The sequence below is a fragment of the Artemia franciscana genome, chromosome 1, assembly GCF_032884065.1.
Source record: "Artemia franciscana chromosome 1, ASM3288406v1, whole genome shotgun sequence".
NCBI lineage: Eukaryota > Metazoa > Arthropoda > Branchiopoda > Anostraca > Artemiidae > Artemia > Artemia franciscana.
The window spans coordinates 28159899-28180799 of record NC_088863.1 but is presented as its reverse complement, the minus strand read 5'-3'; the positions used below and the strand labels follow the sequence as shown (position 1 = coordinate 28180799).

Below are 20901 nucleotides of genomic sequence, written 5' to 3'. Positions count from 1 at the left end.
CATTTTTTCTAATTTTTCAGAATTAACTCCCCCCCCCTGCCAATAGAGCGGATCCGTTCTAATTATTTAAATCACGTATCTAAGACTTCTGCTTATTTTTCCGACAATGTTTCATCCCGATCCCTCCAATCTAAGCGTTTTCCATGATTTTAGGTTCCATCACCCCAAACTCCCCCCAATGTCACCTGATCCAGTCGGAACTTAAAATGAGAGCTTTGAGATACGATATCCTTCTAAATATCAAATTTCATTGAGATCCGATGACCCGTTCGTAAGTTAAAAATACCTGATTTTTTCAAAAGTAAAACAGTTCAAAATTGGGATGAAACCAATTTATTGACAAGGAATAGATATAAAATTATTTAAACGGTTATTTCGAACACATATAGTGTTCATAATCAGAAGTAAAACTGATACTGCTGATGATTTCAGCAGTAACAGCTGAAGTTATCCACCTAATTTTTTCTAATTTTTCAGAATTAACCCCACCCCCCCTCCAACTACCGCAAAGAAAGTAGATTCGTTCCAGTTATGTCAATCATGTATCTAGGACTTGTGCTTTTTTCCCACCAAGTTTCATCCCAATCCCTCCACTCTAAGTGTTTTCCAAGTTTTAGGTTTTCCCCTCCCAACTCCCCCCCATGTCGTCAGGTCTGGTCGGGGTTTAAAATAGGACCTCTAAGACACGATATCCTTCTAAATATCAAATATCATTGAGATCCGAAAACCTTTTCGTAAGTCAAAAATACCTCATTTTTTCTAATTTTTTAGAATTATCCCCCCCCCCCCTAACTATCCCAAAGAGAGTGGATCCATTCTGATTATGGCAATTATGTATATAGGACAGGTGCATATTTTTCCCACAAATTTTCATCCTGATCCCTCCACTCTAAGTATTTTCCAAGTCTTAGGTTTCCCCCTCCCAACTCCTCCCCCCAATGTCACCAGATCTGGTCGGAATTTAAAATAAGAGCTCTGAGACTGAATATCTTCTAAATATCAAATTTCATCGAGATCTGATCACCCGTTCGTAAGTTGAAAATACTTCATTTTTCTAGTTTTTAGAATTAGCCCCCCTCTCCCCAAATACCCCAGAGAGCGTATCCGTTCCAGCTATGTCAATCATGTATCTAGGACTTGTGCTTATTTTTCCCACCGAGTTTCATCCCGATCCCTCCACTCTGAGTGTTTTCCAAGATTTAAGGTTTCCCCCTCCCAACTCCCCCCCCCTAATGTCACCAGATCCGGTCGGGATTTAAAATAACAGCTCTGTACTTTTCGTTTTGATCCAAGATCAGCTTTGAGAGATTTTTGGCTATTTTTTGGAATTCCCATAAATTTGTTTTCTAAATAACATTTATAATTAATAACATAAATGCAAAAAAAATTATCATTTCTGAATCAGCTACAAATGGCAGTTTTTCTCACTGATTAGTTTCTTAGCACTTGGTATTAACCAACTGACATATAGCAATCGTAAATTCTGTCGGTCTGACTGTCTGTCGGTCCCGGTTTTGCTACTTTAGGCACTTTCAGGTAAGCTAGGACGATGAAATTTGGCAGGCGTATCAGAGACCGGACCAGATTAAATTGTAAATAGTCGTTTTCCTGATTTGACCTTCTGGGTGGGGGGCGTGGGGGGCTGGATAATTCGAAAAATAGAAAAAATGAAGTATTTTTAACTTACGAATGGTTGATCGGATCTTAATAAAATTCAATTTTTGAAATGATATCATGTCTCAGAGCTGTTATTTTAAATCCCGACTGGATATGGTGACATTGGGGGAAGTTGGGAGGGGGAAACCTAAAATCTTGGAAAACACTTAGAGTGGAGGGATCGGGATGAAACTTTGTGGGAAAAATAAGCAGACTTCTGCTTATTTTATCCCACCAAGTTTCATCCCGTGATTCAATACGTGATTATCAATATGTGATTATCAATACATCCCGTGATGATCAATACGTGATTGACATAATTGGAACGGATCCGCTCTATTTGGGGGAATTGGGGGGTGGGTTAGTTTTGAAAAATTAGAAAAAATAACGTATTCTTAACTTACAAAGGAGTGATCAGACCTTCATGAAGCTTCATATTTAGAAGGACCTCGTAACTCAGATCTCTTATTTTAAATCTCAACCGGATCCAGCGTCATTGGGGGGGGGGGATATTATAAAAATACTTAATGCTGAGGAATCAGGATGAAATTGGATGGGAAGAATAAAAACAAATCCAAGATACGTGACTGACATAACCAGACTGGATCCGCTCTCTTAGGTGGAGTTGGAGGAGGGGGTAATTCGGAAAAATGTGGTATTTGTAATTTACGAACGGGTGATCAGATCTTAATGAAATTTAGAAGTTAGAAGGATCTTGTGCTTTAAAGCTCTTATTTTAAATTCTGACCAGATCCTACCAGATCCTGTGTCATTGGGGGGAGCTGGAGGGGGAAACTGGAATTATTTGAAAACATGAAAATTGGGGCATTTTTATCTTACGAATAGGTGATAGGATCTTAGTGAAACTTGATATATAGAAGGATTCTATATCTCATATCCTCCATTTTTGACTCCAAATGGATATGGTGACATAGGGGCTTGGAGGAAGGAAACATAAATCTTGGAAAACGCTTAGAGTGGAGGAATCGGGTTGAAGCTTGGTGGATAGAATAAGCAAATGTCGTAGATACGTGATTGATGTAACTGTACTGGATTCACTCTTATTGGGGAGTTTGGGGGAGAGGTTCAGTGCTTTGGCAAGTTGGTGCTTCTGGACGGGCTACGACGATAAAAATTGGTAGGCATGTCAGGGAGCTGCATAAATTGACTTGATAAAGTCGTTTTCCCAGAATCGACCACCTGGGGGGTGAAAGGGAGAGGAAAAATTTGAAAATATGAGGTATTTATAACTTAGGATTGGGTTATCGGGTCTCAATGAATTTCGATACAGAAGGACATCGTGAATCAGAGCTCTTATCATAAATCCCGACCGGCATTAAGCCTCTGATTTTCCTTATAAATCAATCTATTGATTCTTAGGATTTTGTTAGAGCTCATACCATATAAACTCTTGGCTTTTAGCTCTTCTAGCCTCATCAAAAGTGACATATGAGCTCTTAGCTCTTGTTTCAACACGTTTTTAAATTTTCGGTTACTGTGGACGGTGATGCGTTCTTTATTATTTTGCCCTTATTGAGGCAACGAAGATTGTTAGATATAAACTATAGATAGTTAGTTAGTTAGATATAATACGAAACTAATTCAAATGTCTGAATACACAAATTTTGAAGTATTAGCAAAGCAGAATAAAGCTTAACTTTATCTGCTTCAAGAAATCACTGATATTCATTTTTACAGAAAAATCAATATGAAATCGGGCAGGTATATGGAAGTTTATTTCTAGGGAGGGATAAGTAACTGCATAAAAAATAACGGAAAAAAGGTGAGTTACATGAAAATATTCAAAAATATATAGAATCTGGATATTTTGTTGAGGCCAGTGCTTGAGAGCCCCTTTATGGTACTTGCATGTCCCAATATCTAATTACATGATATAAATAGTTTATCAGTCTGCTGAGTCTATACCTTTAGGTGACATATGCTATAACAAGTCTGGAACACTATCCAGTCGCATATTTTTTTTTTTTTTTTAAGGAACTTGAACTCTCTTACTCATTATGTTGCTTTTTGTGGGAACAGTTGCTTCAATGATGTTCAACATCATAATTTAATATAATATTTTCAGGATCCATCTAAAATCTACAGATATTTTCTATTCTATCATAATTCCCCAATTTATTACAAGCAATCCATCTACTATTTGTGTTTAGTCTTTCTCCCTCCCCCCTGAAATCTCAGGATTCCTAAAGATTCCTGGTTCCACAAATCAATCTAAAAAAAAATTTCAATTTTTCTTTTCGCAGTTTATTCTAAAAGGTTCTCTTAGTTTTTCATCATCGGTGGTTTCTGAGTTTTTGATGTGATTTTTTTATACTCGAAAAAGTGGAAATAATGGAGGGTTTCAAACAAAAAAATTTTCATTTCTTCTGATATCAAACTTCTTATAAATATTTATAGTTTATTGATTCACAGTATGCAATGTAATGAATAGAACAGCAGTATGCAATGTGATGCTTGACTCAACCATAAGAAATCTTATTCAGCCTATATTTGCTGATAATACGACATTGGTGTGTGTTGCACCCACTGAACAACTGCCTATTGCTAAAATTATAGAGCATTGACCAAAACATGTCTATAGTTAAAAGTAAATCGGCGAAGTAAGTCAAATTCTGTTGTCTTTTCGCGGTTTTCAAATTATTATTCTAGGGTTACAGAAATACACTCATAAAAGGGAATTGAGCAGCCAAGGTCTGTTAAGTGTAATGGGATTAATATAGATGTAAACTTATCATTTAAGCACCATGTTAAAGCTATTGGTACAATATGTTATCGCGTAATTTGTGTATTACCCGTACATTTTGTAGCGTTTGTATGTGTGGCTTGGTACTTCCCTTTTGATAATTCACCTAATCCATATCTTACAGAAAAATGCTATTAAATGATTTTGTGAAACATGTAACCAGGATTTGATAAGGTCAGTATACATAAATTTTAATAAAATATCTGCAACTGGATTACGCGATTTTTATACACACTTGTTTTTTATAAATAGGTATCATGTGGGTGCCTTCCAGATTGCATTACAGCAGTATTTTGTCAGAGGTTGACATTGTCCTCAGAAATTAGGAAACATTGAGCTTCCTTGCCTAATTACAAGAGGCTATGGAATTAGCTTAGCCATAATAGTAAAGAATTACATATTCATCAATTTAAATCTGAGTTACGTTTGGGGTCGCTCGAAAAGTATATCTTCAACAGATTGAGTATGAATGGTAAGAAATTGATAATGATGTTCAGAAAAAAATTGATTGAGTTTTTTATTTTTGTTATAAATTGGTTTCGATTTATTAATTTATTTAGGGTTATCTTTGTTTCGGGATTATGATTATGACATTATGTAGTTTCTCTGGGTGCGTTTTACGCACACTTTATTTCTTGGTATATGGTTTCATCCTCAGACTGGTCATACCATTTATTTGTTATTGTCATTATTTTCATGTCAGCAGAAAATCCTCGCAAGCAACATTTTTGGTGTGCTGCCAGTTGACTTTATTTGTTTTTTTTTATATAAATTATTACTAATATAAGGAGCTTGACAAAAAAAGATGTAGTTAGAACATGATATAGTTCAAAGATGTAGCGCTAATTAATCAAATGAAAAAATTAAGTGGTATTTAAGTTTTTATGATACTTACTATGTTCTTGTTCCTTTTAAAATCTGTGAACAATGTCTATGTTTCTTTAATAGTCATGGGTGTCTATCATCACTAAAGTGTTTACTGATAAGACAGGTGAGCTAGCATAACATTTTTTTGTTAGAAAGAAACAGGCATGGGCTCTGCAGAGACACTAGGTTCCTGAAAAGTTTGGGCCTGTCCCGGGATTTATTCTAAAAAATCGAACAATAAATTCCCAGCATACAAATATAAAATTTACCTGTTGACTAGGCTGTCGAATGAAAGTAATATACTGAGCCCCACATAAACTTTTTCTGTTCCGAAACCGAATCCTTCAAATGGGATACCAATTCTTACTCCTTATAATAATCAGATGAGGTATAATGACTTTTATTTAGATACCATGACACATATTTTGTCCCCCCCCATAGGCAGACACAGAGGTCGGATCAAATACACACCTCTAAAAAAAAACCTCTTGTTTCCTACCAAAGATACTTTCTCTTACTTCCTACCAAATTTAGTTAGCATATGATAACATCTTGTGCTAGAGTTCCCGATGACCTGATTCATATTCCCTCCTAGTTGATTCCCCAAAAAGAAGAATTTAGAATACCCTCCCCCATCTCCCATCATCTCTAGAAATGGTCATATTACAATAACATACCGTGAAAGCAAAACTAGGATACTAGTTTTTACTTTGCATTAATTTGGTTGAGATATGGCAGCTCCATCTGGTAGATGCACGAATAACAAGATTCGAGAAATATTTTATATCCCCCACCTCTCCTACGTGGTGGATCACAGAGACTTACTTCTGTCTTCATCTGGGCCAAAATTATATGCATACGAAAGTTTAAAGATTATTATTGAGCTTTAACTAAAAGTTAATAAAATAAAAAACAGGTTTTAGGATTTCAAAATTGACGTTTCCAGAAATACGTCATAGAAATCTAGAAAAGATATTCCTTTCCAATTTATGATCTTCTGTCATAAATATATTTATATATCATTCTGTCATTAATTATTTACTTCTGTCTTCTTCTGTGCCAAACTTAAATGCATACGAAAGTTTAAAGACTATTATTGAGCTCTAACTAAAAGCTAATAAAATAAAAAACAGGTTTTAGGATTTTGAAATAGACGTTTCCAGAAATACATTGTAGAAATCTAGAAGAGATATTCTTTTTCAATTTATGATCCCTAGCAAAACGATTTTTTAAATTTTCATCTTTCGTTGTTACTGAGCTAGAAAACCGCCTTGAAATTTGCATGGAATGCCACAACTTTTTAAAATTTGCAAAAATTTTATATTTCTGTAACTCCTTTTGATGGATTAAATCATCCTCGTTAAATAATAAAGAATACGGATTTAGAATCTTATCTCACGTCAAACTTTAGCCTGACACCTCGTTAATAAAAAAAAAATAGTCATAGGTTATGTTTGAGCAAATTAAACGTTTGTTTATATTTGATAAGATATTTGCATATAAATCTTAATTAAAACATGAAGATGATCAGTGACAGAAAAGAACAATGTTCTCTTTATACGTTATAGGCTTATATGTCACGCTATGTGCGTCTCAGAATACGGGGACGCTCAATATAGAGACTCCTCTTCCAATGAACATACAGGTCTGTTCAGCCCCGGGAAGCTGTCAGAATGAAGCAGGTGGTATAGTTTTAGATGCTCACTGGAGATGGTATCATAAGGTAATTAACTTGACTGTTTTGTTGTGTATTTGTAAAATACACTTTCTTTTATAGCTTTCTGCAAACAATGTGCTTTTCATCTTTTATTTCTTGGTATTCACTTGTAATACATAGTATTCACTTGTAAATCAAATGCACTTACTTGTAAAAAAAACGTATTCCAAGACAGCTCGTGTTATATGTATTAAAACGGTTTTATTATCTTTCCTGCATAATTAATCATTTACATCCTTACGATTTCGAGAAAAAAAAACATTTTGGAAATAATTATAAGCTTTGTCAAACAAAAAGGAGCTAAAAAGGTAAAAGAAATTCTATAAATGTTGGAGTTGACTAAACCTTAGTTGTTCTTAGCCTTTGAATCAAATTTAATTAAGCTATTAGCTGTGGCATCTATTCTAAGAAATATCTGGGAGTGTACCAGGTTTTTCCAATTTTTTTAATGAAGATACAACAAATGGTTTGTTTTCTTTTAATATAATGGGGATCTCTTTATTTTTAAATAAAAATACAAAAAAGTGATACTTTTCAAATACCCATCCTCCAATTAGTGTCCCGAATTATTAGAAATTTAAAATATCTTAAACTGGAGAGATAAATAGATAGATAGGTATTTTATTGCAAAACGAAAGACAATGGCAAAAAAAGAAAAACAAACACCAGTAAAAACAGTTATAATGCATGATAATAGCACACATAAAGACAAAAGCACATATTACATTGTGGTAGCAATTAAATAGCATAATAATTACAAAAAACAAACAAAACAATTATAATAGTACACATATATGTTTAGATATTTAATGCTATATTTTATTAGATAAATTATATTTATAGTATATTTTATGTTTATACTTTTAGATATAGATATTTCAGATATTTAATGCTCATCTGTCAAAGGCCATGGCTACAAAAATAGCAAAAAAAAAAACGACAAAAAAACAACAACAGCTAACTCGCACTCAACATTGTTTTCAGCACTCATATAAGGTTTAACTTTCTTTTATATTCCAGATAGATGATTACGACAACTGTTACGTAGGTAATATCTGGAATAGCGCCCTCTGTCCTGATCCTGACTCTTGTACCGCCAACTGTGCTATTGAAGGAATTGATCAGAGTGAATGGGGTGGAACAAGCACTGGAAACGAGTTATCCATCAGACTGGTGACCCAGGGCCAACATTCAAGGAATGTCGGTGCCAGAACTTATTTGCTTGATTCTAGCTTGCAAAAGTAAGCTTTCTATATTATATGGCGCATGAAATCATTATGCAAATGCATCTCAATCCACAAAACATTATTTCAGCTCCATTTGGGGCCACTAGGAACTTATATTAAATATAGCCCATTTTCATTATTGTTTATAATAGTGTGATTCTTAATTTTGCGTATGACATAATTAGTATTCTAATTAAACTATCTTATTTTTTTTCTATCATAGTATTGTGAACTTAATCATAATCCAATTTGTACTTACTGCAGTGTTGAAAGAACACTATAAAAAAACCAAAAACGTTTTGACACAATCTAGAAAGTCTCATAATTTCAATTGTGTAAGTTTCGACAGACACATGATGTATAGTGCTCAGAACATATCAGTAAACCGAAAACAATCATGTAACTGACACTCACTTCATAACAGTTTAATTTTTTTTTACCATCCTTGCCTTAAACCTGAAATAGTTGGCATTACGCGTCTAATGTACCAAAATAAAGCCTCACCCAAAGAGTTTATTTCGACTTATATTTGTGACAGGTCTGACACCAAAAGTGTATTATGCAACAAAACTTAAAAAAATTTCCGGTATGAATTGTGTTTTAAGCAGTTTTTAACTTTGTGAATATTCTTTAAAAAGGCTTAAAACTCATGAGTGTAAGTGGATATTACTAAATTACCTTTAGTATATTTGTTAGAATTTATATTAATGGCACTGGAAGTGTATCAGTAGATTGTAGAAATATATTTTTTGTTTTTACCCTATATCGCGTATAAATTGCATTTTCAAAATAAGCTACGAAAAAACTAAAATAAGCAACAATATAATAAAAGGCGACATATTATGGAAAAAAAAGAATTACCTGCAACATTTTTTATATTTTAGATACTACATGTTCAAACTCATTAATCGTGAGTTCACCTTTGACGTTGATGTGTCTCAATTAGCCTGTGGCATGAATGGTGCACTTTATTTCGTTGAGATGGAAGCTGATGGTGGTGCTAGCAGATTTCCAACCAACAAAGGTGGTGCAAAATATGGTACTGGATACTGTGATGCCCAGTGCCCTCATAGTGTCAAGTATATAAATGGAAAGGCCAACAGTGGAAATTGGGAGCCTTCACCAACAGATCCTATCTCTGGTAAAGGCTATTATGGAACTTGCTGTGCAGAGATGGACATCTGGCAAGCCAATAGAGAAAGCCAAGCATAGACGACCCATCCATGCAGCGTTACAGAACAAACTCAGTGTGAGGGTATTGAATGTGGAGATAATGCCTCAGGAGATCGGTGAGTGTGATATTTGAGCTTTTTTATAAGTATTTTTCATCAACAGTTTCTTATTAATATTGAATTTTATTTTGGCAAAATGTTGCTTAGGCAGACACTTCAACGATTATTGAACAGCTTAAAAGTTATTTTATTGTCGAATTAAATAAAAAAAAAACAAGTTTTTCAACTGAAAGTAAGGAGTGACATTAAAACTTAAAACGAACAGAAATTACTTCGTATATGAAAGGGGCTTCTTCCTCATCAACGCCCCGCTCTTTACACTAAAGTTCGACTCTTTCTCTTAACTCTACTTTTTAAAACAGTAAAAAGCTTTTGCGTAAAGAGCGGGGCGTTGATGAGGAAGCAGTCGCTTTCATATACGAAGTAATTTCTGTTCGTTTTAAGTATTAATGTCGCTCCTTACTTTCAGTTGAAAAAACTTGTTTTTTTTATTTAATTTCTGAACGTTATTGAATCAATGCATGTTTTGATTTTGGCCCTCTGCAGAGGAATAATTAAAACGAAATTTGCTTTTTTTTGGCTAAATGGCTTTCTCATAATTTTGATTGAATGATTTTGAGAAAAAACGAGTGGGGGAGGAAGCCTAGTTGCCCTCCAATTTTTCGGTTAATTAAAAAGGCAACTTGAAGTTTCAATTTTTTACGAATCTTTTTATTTATTTAGTAAAATTTATTTAGTCATTTATCAGTAAAAGATATACGTAACTTATAAATTAGCTTACGTAAAGAACTTTTTATTCTAATGTTTTTATTACATATATGAGAGGGTTGGCCCCCTCGTCAGTACCTCTTTCTTTAAACTAAATCTTAAGTTCTGTCTCAAATAATTAAGAATGACCCCTGAATCACAAAAGCCGTAGAATAATTTCTGTTCGTTATAAGGTTTAATGCTGCTCCTTAATTCCAGCTGAAAAAAACTTTTTCATATTTATTTTTTCTTTTTTTAAATAATGCTAGTAAATCCTGCAATCGCTTCATGGAAATTTTCTTCCCCCATGACAAATTCCTCGATGGAAAGTTCCTCCAGCATATCCCCCTCTTCTCAACCCCTCCCCCCAACCAAAGAATCCTCTTAAAAACGCCTGTACACTTCCCAATAACCATTACTATATGTAAGCACTGGTCAAATTTTGTAACTTGTAGTCCCTCCCACGGGGACTGTGGGGGAGTAAGTCATCCCCAAAGACATAGTTATAAGGTTTTTCAACTACGGTGAATAAGATGGATATCTCAGAATTTTGATCCGTTGACTTTGGGAAAATAATTAGCGTTGGAGGGTCCCTAGGTGCCCTCAAATTTTTGGTCACTTCAAAAAGGCATTAGAACTTTTCATTTCCGTTAGAATGAGCCCTCTCGCAACATTCTAGGACAACTGGGTCGATACGATCACCCCTGGGGAAAAAAATACAAACAAATAAACACGCATCCGTGATCTGCCTTCTGGCAAAAAATACAAAATCCACATTTTTGTAGATAGGAGCTTGAAACTTCTACAGTAGGGTTCTCTGATACGCTGAATCTGATGGTGTAATTTTTAATCTGATGATCGTTAAGATTCTATGACTTTTAGGGGATGTTTCCCCCTATTTTCTAAAATAGCGCAAATTTTCCCAGGTTCGTAACTTTTGATGGGTAAAATTAAACTTGATGAAACTTATATATTTAAAATCAGCATTAAAATGCAATTCTTTTGATGTAGCTATTGGTATCAAAATTCCATTTATACCAAACATATACCAAACGATAGAAAATGAAAACTAAAACTAATATGCAATACAATATTTTTGGGGTTGGTTAATGCTTTGAGCGTTATGAAACTTCGAAAATTTACTTTTATAATTTTAATGACTTTCAGTTTTGTATGTGTAAGTTTGTATTTTTTTTTTCGTGAAAAATTTTTGCACCGATCGACAGAAAATTTAAAACTGAAGGAAAAACCTTCTTAGTTTCTTAGTTTTGAATTTAGTTTTCTGTTTTTAAAAAATGGAGGGGAGGGGGAACAACATAACCATACAAAAGATAAGGTTGGAAAATTTTCAGTTACTTGTAACTTTTGAAATACTTGTCAGTCCCTAAGGGTGAACAGAAAGATATTTACTGTATTTTTAGTACATCTATCACCTAGTATACACATGTTTGACAAAAATGGCCTATAATTTGCTCAAAATTTACCAATATTTGATTTCAACAGTTGAATACTAAACTTGAAAGTTTAAAATTTGACAATGTGGAAGATGGCTGGAATAATTTTAGAATAACAATTTTTGAAATTCCTAATGGTGTCTTAGGAAAGAAATTTAAGGCTGCACCTAGGAATATTAGTGAAAATTTTTTATGTTTAGTAGAGAGGCGAAGGGGTTTGTACAAGAATTGTCTGAGTGATAGATCATATGGAAACAAAAGGAATGTAAAGAATGTGGAGAGAGCATTAAAGTACGAACTAAGGAGGTGTGAAGTAGAGGCCATGGATAAAATTGCCAAAGATTTAGAGGATGCAGCTGAACTGCATAATAGTAAAATATTGTACGGGTATGTTAATAAATTGAGAGGGAGTAGTCACCAGGCACTTGTCCCAGTTAAAGATAGGAAAGGGACTACAATTAGTGATAAGGAAAAAGTTAAAGAGAGATGGGCGGAACATTTTGAGAATGTGCTAAATCAAGGTACAGTTGCAGGAAGAGATATAGAGGAAAATAAAAAAATTTGTGATACCTTTGATGTGAAGGTAGATTTGTTTTCTGAGGAAGAATTAGAAACAGTACTAAAAGGAAAAAAAATAATAAGGCTCCTGGCGCTGATAGTATGGTAAATGAGTTTCTTAAATACGATGGCTCTGAGGTTAGAAATAAGTTACTGAAGATTATGAATATGGTTTTGGAAAAAGGGAAGTATTTAACGATTTTAGGAAAACCTATAAGTAAGTGTGGCAATTATCGAGGTATAAGTTTCTTTAGACTGAGAAATGCTAAAGACAAAATTTAAAAGAAGAACAGTGCAGTTTTAGAAAAGGTAGAGGATGTGTCGACCAAATTTTCAATCTTAGTTTAATAATTGAGAAGTACCTTAGTTTTCTAACACCTTTGGGTCTCAGTTTTATAGATTGTGAGCAAGCATTCGATTCTGTTGGTCGAAGAGCTTTAGCAAAGGTTTTACCATTGTATGGAATACCAGACAAATACAGTAAAGTGATGAATACTGTAAAGTGATGATGAGTACGAGAGTAACACTGCTTCAGCTAAGGTAGGAAACAGCTGCAGCTAAGGTAGGTTAAAAGCTGGTTCTGTATTAAATAAGGAGTTAAGTATGGTTGTGTTTCTATCCCCCTTTATCTGGACCATTTCGAAGGACTTTATCTTAAGGAGCACAGGAAACGCAATGGTAGACCACCGAATCAAATCATGAGGAAAAACTCTCCTGGACTTAGATAATGCTAATGATTTAAGAATCCTATATGAAAGTGTGTGAAGAATGAATGAACTTTTAAAGGTTTTGCGAGTTCAGGATGCTAGAATAGTCTACAAATTAACGTTAAGAAGACTAAGTCACTAATGCTAGGAACAAATGAAGATGAAAAAGTGACTTTGAGGAATGAGAAGAGAAATGAGGTGAGCAGCTTAAATTACCTTGATGGTATTATTAGTAAAGACAGTGGAAGAAGTACAGATATTAAAAGTAGAATAGCCAGGGTTCAAGGTGTTTTTTCACAGTTAAAAAAAAATTTTGGAAGGATAGGAAAATAAGTCTGCAAATCAAGATTAGAATATTGAAGATACAGTGATGACAGTGGTAAAATAAAGCTTTGAAGCATAGGCTCCGAAAAGCGGAGGAAGATTTACTAGATGTTTTCCAGAGAAATTGCCTACAAATTATTCTGGGTACCCGGCTGACTGACCGTATTTCAAACAGTAGGCTGTACGAAAAACATGGTTCAATCCCACATTCTTGGGCTATAATGAAAGAAAGGTTGAGGTCGCTAGGGTACGCTGTCAGACTAGGATGACAGACTGTCCTTTTCGGCCAACCGTCTAGGGCTAAACGGGAAGCAGGTCGTGCTCGTCCGAGGTGGGAGGATGTCATAAAGAAACATTTAAAGGAAATGAAAATTTCGTGGGAGGTTTGTAAAGAGGGAGTCTTTGCATAGTTTGGAATGGAGGAGGAGCTTGCGTAGCTGTCTTGGCCTAAGGCAGCTTGGTGCTGAAGTGAGTCGTTAGCAGTAGTAGTAGTAGTAAACTTTAGAGTATTCTTAGCACAATTAAGAATAAGAATAAATTCACGCAACAAAAGAGAAAAAAAATTAAATGTAGGTAAAAACTTGGCTACAAACAGTTTCATTATTGTTCTCTTGTAATTTGGAAGGCTAAAAACACACGGTATTAAAATGATATTCTAATTATTTTTAATTATTGTAAAAAAAAAAAATACGTTAGGCCGATTCAAACACAACATATGTCTTATTAAATTGAAGTTAAGTTTTAAATTACTTGGAAACAAAACACGTGCTTAGTTAGCCTTGCTCAAATCCTTATGATAATTTTCTTATAATATTAGTCTCAAACTTCAACTTGTTGGAACCCTGCTGAGAAACCCCTACTCCTCATTTCGGTTACTGTCGAAGAACTTTGTTCTGAACGGTTTCTTTTTTGACTGCAAAACACTGAGTAAGGGCTAGCTTCAATATCTATTATGGAAAATATACTTCTGTATATATATGTATATATATGTATACATATATAAATTCTGATTAATTTTGCGATGAAAATTTTTCAGTAGTCTGGTCCTCAGAAAATTCTTAGATCCCCCTAATATGAACAAAAATTGCGTTTCAATGCTGTTTGATATTATAGTTGTTTCTTATAGCATCTTACTGTAAAAGAGGAGGCTGATATTTCATGGAATATTGTCGGGTCTGAAAAGAAACGCCACATTTGAAGACCAATTTGATAATAAAAGAATATATAATGAGTTTTATTCTGAAAACGCCATAATTCTAGTTATAATGGTGTTTGTGACAAGGACGGGTGTGACTTCGCTTCTTACCGACTCGGCGACAGATCTTATTATGGTACTGGCTCTAATTTCAAAGTGGATACTTCAAGAAAAGTCACAGTAGTAACTCAATTCATAACATCTGATGGCACTGATAATGGTGACTTGCAGGAAATTAGACGCTTTTATGTTCAAGATGGCCAGAGAATTGAAAACTCTTTCGTAAGCAAAAATTAATAATTTTCTTATCATTGAGGCTGTCGTACGCTGAAAAATTCAAATAGTAGCAGAAATACATGTAAAAATTGACACGCATTATTACCAACTGGTTTTAACCAGTGACAAAATAAACATCCCGATAGTTTATTCGATAATATTCTTTTCTTTGCTCAATATCTGTCGAATTAACATCTGCACAATATGCTTGCAGTGCAAAGACAGAATAATTCCAAAAATAAGTGTTTTTCGATTATGAACCCATTAGAAGTGTTACATTCGTAGAAAAAAATGTTTTTCAAATTCTCCCATTAAGTTTTTCTATTCCAGCAGCACAAAATTGATATTTCAATTTCTTCCTTTTGCGCTGTTGGACGATTTTATTGAGCGAAAATAGCTCGTAATTTTGCTCGTTGTCAATAGATTAAATAAGATAAGATATTTGCTTCGAGAAAAAGTCCATCATAAGCCAGAATTTGCATTTCTTAGTCCAAAGTGTAAAAAATAAATTGAAAAAGGAATAGAAAAAGAAAAAGAAAGACCAGAAAGGTCAATAAATTGAAAAAAGGATAAACAATTGAATATCAAAACATTAGTTTTTTAGAACAAAAATTTCAGAGAACAAACAAATAATACGGAGTAATTTCTGTTCGTTTTAAGTTTTAATGTCGCTCCTTACTTTCAGTGAAAAAAACTTGTTTTTTTTTTATTTTCTATATAGAGGCATACCGGTCAGCTCTTGGAATCAGCAGGTCTGTAACATGTTGACCAAAACGTCAAAAGTGCTTTATACGACAGATGGTGTGGACGGGGTTATTTAAGATGATTGAAGCTGGTATTAATGCTAATCAAGAAAATATTGTGTTGAACTTAAAATCAAATTTATAAGAACTCGAAAGAAATATTTGTATTTTTGAACCATGTCTTGTTGAGATTTAAAATTCGTTGATTTGAGATTTGTGAGGTTTGTTGAAATTTAATAGGAAATCAAAAAACAGCAAAACTGAATAAAAAAACGGAGTTTTCAGCAATTACTACGTTTTTGGTGAGACCAATAATATAACAAGTTCAAGCATAAGTGGACAAATCATTTTTTTTTCAATAGTAGCTGACATTTTGCTGTTACATATTTTTATCATGCTTCCACAAAACAGAGAGAACTAGGAATTACATAGGTTAATTCATATTTAATTTTACTTTAAAAAATTATGCTATCATTCAACGAAAAGATCCAAATACTAATTAAAGCAAGCGCCTTCCAAATAAATAACTATTAGTGATAAAGTTCATCAATGCATGTCAAATGCAAATATTGACATATAGTATTTTATTCTACTTTATAAAACCAATAAGTAAATAAAAAATAACTATCAATATCGTAAAATAGCCGACTCAAGTACTGATAATGAAGGAAAGATTTTTCATACTTACCATGTTGCTAGTTCGGGAAAGATGGGTGTTTTCAGACAAGGATCCGAATTAAACGTAATATTTTGATAAGGAATGAATGGCGATCACCTCAATATTTTAGTTTATTTATAAAGTTTCTTTAAACTTCACCACCTATGAAGAGGGTAGCTATGATAACTTTGCTTAGTGACCCCGAGAGTTGTAAGCATGGTGAAGGCCTGCCGCTGCTACTTTCAGTCATAGTCCAGCCCCTGATCGTCCTTTCCAGTATCTGACCCTGAGACAGGGTATTTTATGGATCATGCTGCCAAACGGAAGCGGGAATGGTTACCAGTTCATGCCCGAGGTGTCAATTCTTCCCGAACATATATAGCACAGATCTTGGTACAAGTAAAGATCCGTTGAGGAATAGTCCGATGAGGGAGAATAGAAATTCTTTTGCTACTGCTGGGGCTGAGGACTAAGCGTCACTTGTCATTAATGGCCGGCAAGTTGTGGCTGACCGGCAAGTATTGTAAAGATATTATAGAATTGAAACAAGCTATGTTACTTGTGTTAAGGCTAAGTTTATTGCGTGGGTTTGCGAGCTCAGAAGCCAGTTGAAGTAAAAAAAAATCACCGCCTACTCGAAAACCTTCGCAAGTGCATTCCATGATGGAGCGTTTGGGAGTTCAATACTGCATGAGTGCTCCACTGAATGTACAAAAAAATTTAAAAAGATACCCTAGCTCAATTCCAACCGGAAACAGAGCAGAGACCCAAAGCAGAACGGTTTAATTGCCGGGTTGTTACCCTAGAAAATTTAGATTTCCTACTGTAACAAATTAGTAATACTGTGCTAACAATATGTTTTTTACATGTTGTTAATTTTATAAATTGCGCACAGGACGGAGAAATTATAAATAATTTTTCGTCCTGTGCTAAATACGCTATGAGTATAAAAGTCAAACGATTGTTGGAAACTTAAGTACTATTTGAAATGCATTAATACAGACATTTTGGCTCAAAATTGCTGATTAAGGATGATCTGTGGCATCAGTTATAAGACATAAACAAAATACAAAATAAGCACGCAAGCACTTAAAATTACTTTTTAAATTTGGACTTGTATCATATTTTGTGAGATATTTGTAAAATTTCAGTGTCATTTCCAGAAGCTTTCTAATGGCATCATTTGGTTCATTTTGCTCGATAGGAACTAAAAATAGCTTTTTTACAGGCAAATAAGGAAATTTAGTATGGATACATTTGATCCATTTTATATACAAGAGGTATATGATGATGGGATTACACCATTTCCTCGAGTTTCTGAAAGTCAAAATCCTAACCATAATTTTAGATTAGCTTACTCGTCCTAAATTTAAACATGGACACTTGATCTTCGGATATTTGTTTATTGACTTTACGTTTTGCAGACAAACCTACCAGGACTATCATCATACGATTCAATTACAGAGGATTTCTGCATTGAATCCAAACGCATTTTTGGCGACTTTGATCACCATAGTCAACTTGGAGGACTGAAAGAAATGGGTGAAGCTCTGCGCCGTGGCGTCGTTCTAGTGTTCAGTTTGTGGACTGACCATGAGGCTAATATGCTATGGCTCGATTCAAACTATCCCGTTGATGCCAATCCAAGCAATCCAGGCGTTTCACGTGGACCCTGCCCAACAGATTCTGGGGTTCCACAAGATGTCGAAAATGCCAATCCAGACGCAACAGTGAGGTTTAGTAATATCAAATTCGGAGCTATTGGTTCAACTACTTGAAATCGTCAATCTCATAATTTTTTAATTTTTATTGTTCTTCCAGGTATTGAAAATAAAACCATTTTAAGTGTTTAATAGACATATGGGACTATTAAAGTTTAAATATTATTCATTTTGCCAAAGTGGTAATGGTAAGCTAATAGTTGCTAACAGTTTCCCGTAGGTTTGCCCAATATTTTCATAGGACCCACATAACCTATCAAGTTGCGATTATTTAAAATGCTTTCAAAAATATGGATTCATGAGCTTCCAAAATGGCGTTTAATCCTATGTCTCTAATGTCGTTTATCATGTTTTTTCTTTTTTAAATACGCTTAAGCAAGGGGCCGATAAAAAAAGGTATTACATAAACTTTACTGTCTGATATTTTGGGCCCAGAAGCTTAATCATTAAAAAAACCAAAGGGATATTAACATTCAGTTGACTAAAATTGTCGTTAATTCAAAGGGGCTGTCAGTGGTAGTTACGCTCCCTAAATTTCAGCTTCAGCTTAACCTTAGAGACTATTCGGTGGTAATCTTTACTTTTAACATCAACAGCAGCACTCCTATATACTCTGGTATCTTTTATCGATCCTACCCGACTCCAGGTTATAATAAAACAATCAATAAAATGGGCCGTCTTACTAACATTTGAGTATCGTGTTAACCCATGGGCCATTTTATTAACAAATACTGTAATTGTTATAACTAGATTGTTTACACATACAAAACTGCAGCAGTCTAAAACCGTTATTGTTTTCTTTTCCTGCACCAAGTTTACCTAGATTACGATACCATCAATCGCTATTTTTACCAGCCTGGGCATTAAAATCCACTAATAAAACAGCATATTTCAGGGATTCTGTGTATTTGTTCCTGTAGCTGTAAGCAAAATTAATGTATCACTACTATCTCCGTCAGTCGGTTCAACAGTAGCATATGCTACTATGACTGATACCTCGTAATTTTTAGTCTCAAACTACAATAGAATACTCAAACTAGTATTCTATTATAACAGAAAATTAGTTGCTCGTGTTGCTTACGCAGCATATTAACAGTTATAATAATAATTAATACCTCTCCAACCTAAACAAGACCTGGCAGCTTCCTTATTCATCAGGAACCCTGCTTCCTGCTTGCGCCCCATCCTTCCTACCTCAGTAAATAAATTCTATATCACCCAGTGTCATATTTTCTACTCCTGTGATAAGGGTTTCTGAAACTCCTAACAAGTCCAGTTCAAAACGATTAGATTCGCCAGTCAAAATGTCAATGCAATATTTGTTTTTGTTTTTTTACCCTTGCAACATTTCAAATTGATTTTTTCATATTCTTTAAATCATTGAAATTATTAAGGCTTCAAGAAAAGCAAAGTATATCGAACCAGGGCAGGACTGGGACTAACACACTAGGCTTTGTACAATTCTAGGCCCATCTTAGTCACAACAGGGTTTCAATGCATGGTGATGCTCTTCTGCCAAAACAAATAAAACCCAGAAGATTTATCCATAAATCAGAACCCAATGTAAATACTATGTTGTTTACTTGGCTATAATTTCCTCAAGGGGTGCTACTCCTCAGGGTCATCCTGCAGCACCGTTTGCAGTCAGGGTTCTGGTTGGGCAAATTCGTGAAATGTCTAATCTAGTGCCAATATGGCGCCATAAAAGCATGATTTCCTTTTCGGGGATAGGGACGGAGCTTATGACAAAACAGGAACAGCTTCAACCTTTTATACCCAGCCTTTTCTCGTCAGAACATTTGTCTGATATAAAAGTGAAACTAGTCCAATAGACAAAAACCTTCAACTGTTCATCCTTTGCTCCGAGGAAACAAAAAAGCCTGTTTTTTTCCTAATAAAAAATTTATTTTCAAGACATGACTCGTCCCCGTCAACACCGAATTGCCAACCAAAACCGTTTATTTCAGATCCCTAAATTTCTTTCTTTCTACCACTGATAAAAAATCTAAATAGGAAATATTTTATTACCACAAGAATTAAAGAAAACCTATAATGTTAAAAAATGTTCATGATAAATACACTGTTCACAGTGAAGGAAAATAAAATTCATAAGATCTTCATTCACCCAGCTCACCAGCACCTGGAAAATAAGAAATTGCATTGAAAACTAAATTTCCTCATATACAATGATGCATTAAGGCTTAAGCTATGGCACAAAGAGTATGGGTAACTTACAAGAGTGGTAACTGACATAAGTGTCGATACGAACACGTCAATGCCATCTAGCATTTGGCGACATTTGCCATTTTCTTTTCAGTGTAATAATAATAATAATTAATTTAATTTATGCAGTTGGTATAATTTGAGTAGAAATAAGTGTCTGATATCAGTTCCTGATAGAAAAACAATTACAAACATTTAGAAAATGTCAAGTGTCACCAGGCGCTAGATGGCGTTGATTTTTTCTTATCGACACTAGTGCCAGTTTCCAGTCTCTATATAGGGTGGGTGTTCCCCCTCCACCCTATATCAGCCGCTGCAGGGAGCACAATATTACCCAGCAGATTTGTAATACCCCGAATAAGCTTGATTTTAACTTAATTTGGATTTCAAATAAAGGACTAAAATTGGATCTAGTCTTAAAACTTCAGAAAGAAGGCAGATGTTTTTTTCAAACTATTTAACAGTTGTACATTTTAACAATTCTATAGATTTTGATGGCCTTTTTTCGATTGAATCATTTTGGACTAGATTACTTTACTAACATAAAACAGTTATATATAATAAAATGGGCGAATGTGTAGAACATTGGCTACTTTAAAACACTTATACAGATTTACCTAATTTTACCTTATACCTAGATTTACCTTTTGACAAGACTGGGTCTTTTTATCTTTGACCGAACTTGAAGCAAAAACAGATATAGATTTTTATTTATATTTCAAGTTTGTCATATTTTTATAACTTTTCTTGAATTAGCCATGGAATTAAGGCAACTCGAATTAATTCAAAAATCAAGGACTCGATAAGGATTGACAACGATAGCTACAGAGCTT

General features: G+C 34.3%; 3 protein-coding genes across 9 annotated transcripts in view; 2 read left to right on the top strand and 1 right to left on the bottom strand.

Annotated features, from left to right (window-relative positions):
• The first annotated feature begins 6792 nt into the window (after positions 1 to 6792).
• Positions 6793 to 17977, top strand: LOC136027939 (uncharacterized). Of its 2 annotated transcripts, XM_065705413.1 has the most exons (5): positions 6794 to 7010; positions 8025 to 8245; positions 9115 to 9519; positions 14513 to 14729; positions 17549 to 17977. In XM_065705413.1, the coding sequence occupies exons 1-3, from the start codon at positions 6834 to 6836 to the stop codon at positions 9440 to 9442; spliced, it is 726 nt and encodes a 241-aa protein (XP_065561485.1). In that variant the 5' UTR covers positions 6794 to 6833; the 3' UTR covers positions 9443 to 9519; positions 14513 to 14729; positions 17549 to 17977. The 2 variants fall into 2 exon arrangements, with proteins under 2 accessions (XP_065561493.1, XP_065561485.1); XM_065705421.1 differs by lacking the exon at positions 14513 to 14729 and having other exon boundaries at positions 6793 to 7010; positions 17549 to 17689.
• LOC136027418 (uncharacterized) lies at positions 9504 to 17902 on the top strand. The gene is made up of 4 exons (XM_065704711.1): positions 9504 to 9519; positions 11810 to 12050; positions 14513 to 14729; positions 17549 to 17902. The coding sequence occupies exons 1-4, from the start codon at positions 9504 to 9506 to the stop codon at positions 17900 to 17902; spliced, it is 828 nt and encodes a 275-aa protein (XP_065560783.1).
• A 1874-nt stretch (positions 17978 to 19851) lies between the features above and the next one.
• LOC136027953 (protein SET-like) overlaps positions 19852 to 20901 on the bottom strand; it is a 34492-nt gene continuing 33442 nt past the window's right edge. For all 6 annotated transcript variants that reach the window (XM_065705466.1, XM_065705437.1, XM_065705433.1 and 3 more), the window contains exon 6: positions 19852 to 19985. In XM_065705466.1, the coding sequence (XP_065561538.1) occupies positions 19963 to 19985 (23 nt within the window). In that variant the 3' untranslated portion in view covers positions 19852 to 19962. The remainder of the gene's footprint in view (positions 19986 to 20901) is intronic.

Bases quoted from the DNA above. Each gene is read 5' to 3' on its own strand.
- LOC136027939 (XM_065705413.1), top strand. From the start codon at position 6,834: ATGTTCTCTTTATACGTTATAGGCTTATATGTCACGCTATGTGCGTCT. The intron at 7,011-8,024 runs GTAATTAACTTG...TTTATATTCCAG, and splicing joins ACTGGAGATGGTATCATAAG to ATAGATGATTACGACAACTG. The intron at 8,246-9,114 runs GTAAGCTTTCTA...TTTATATTTTAG, and splicing joins CTTGATTCTAGCTTGCAAAA to ATACTACATGTTCAAACTCA.
- LOC136027418 (XM_065704711.1), top strand. The intron at 12,051-14,512 runs GTATGTTAATAA...CCATAATTCTAG, and splicing joins AATAGTAAAATATTGTACGG to TTATAATGGTGTTTGTGACA. The intron at 14,730-17,548 runs GTAAGCAAAAAT...TACGTTTTGCAG, and splicing joins AGAGAATTGAAAACTCTTTC to ACAAACCTACCAGGACTATC.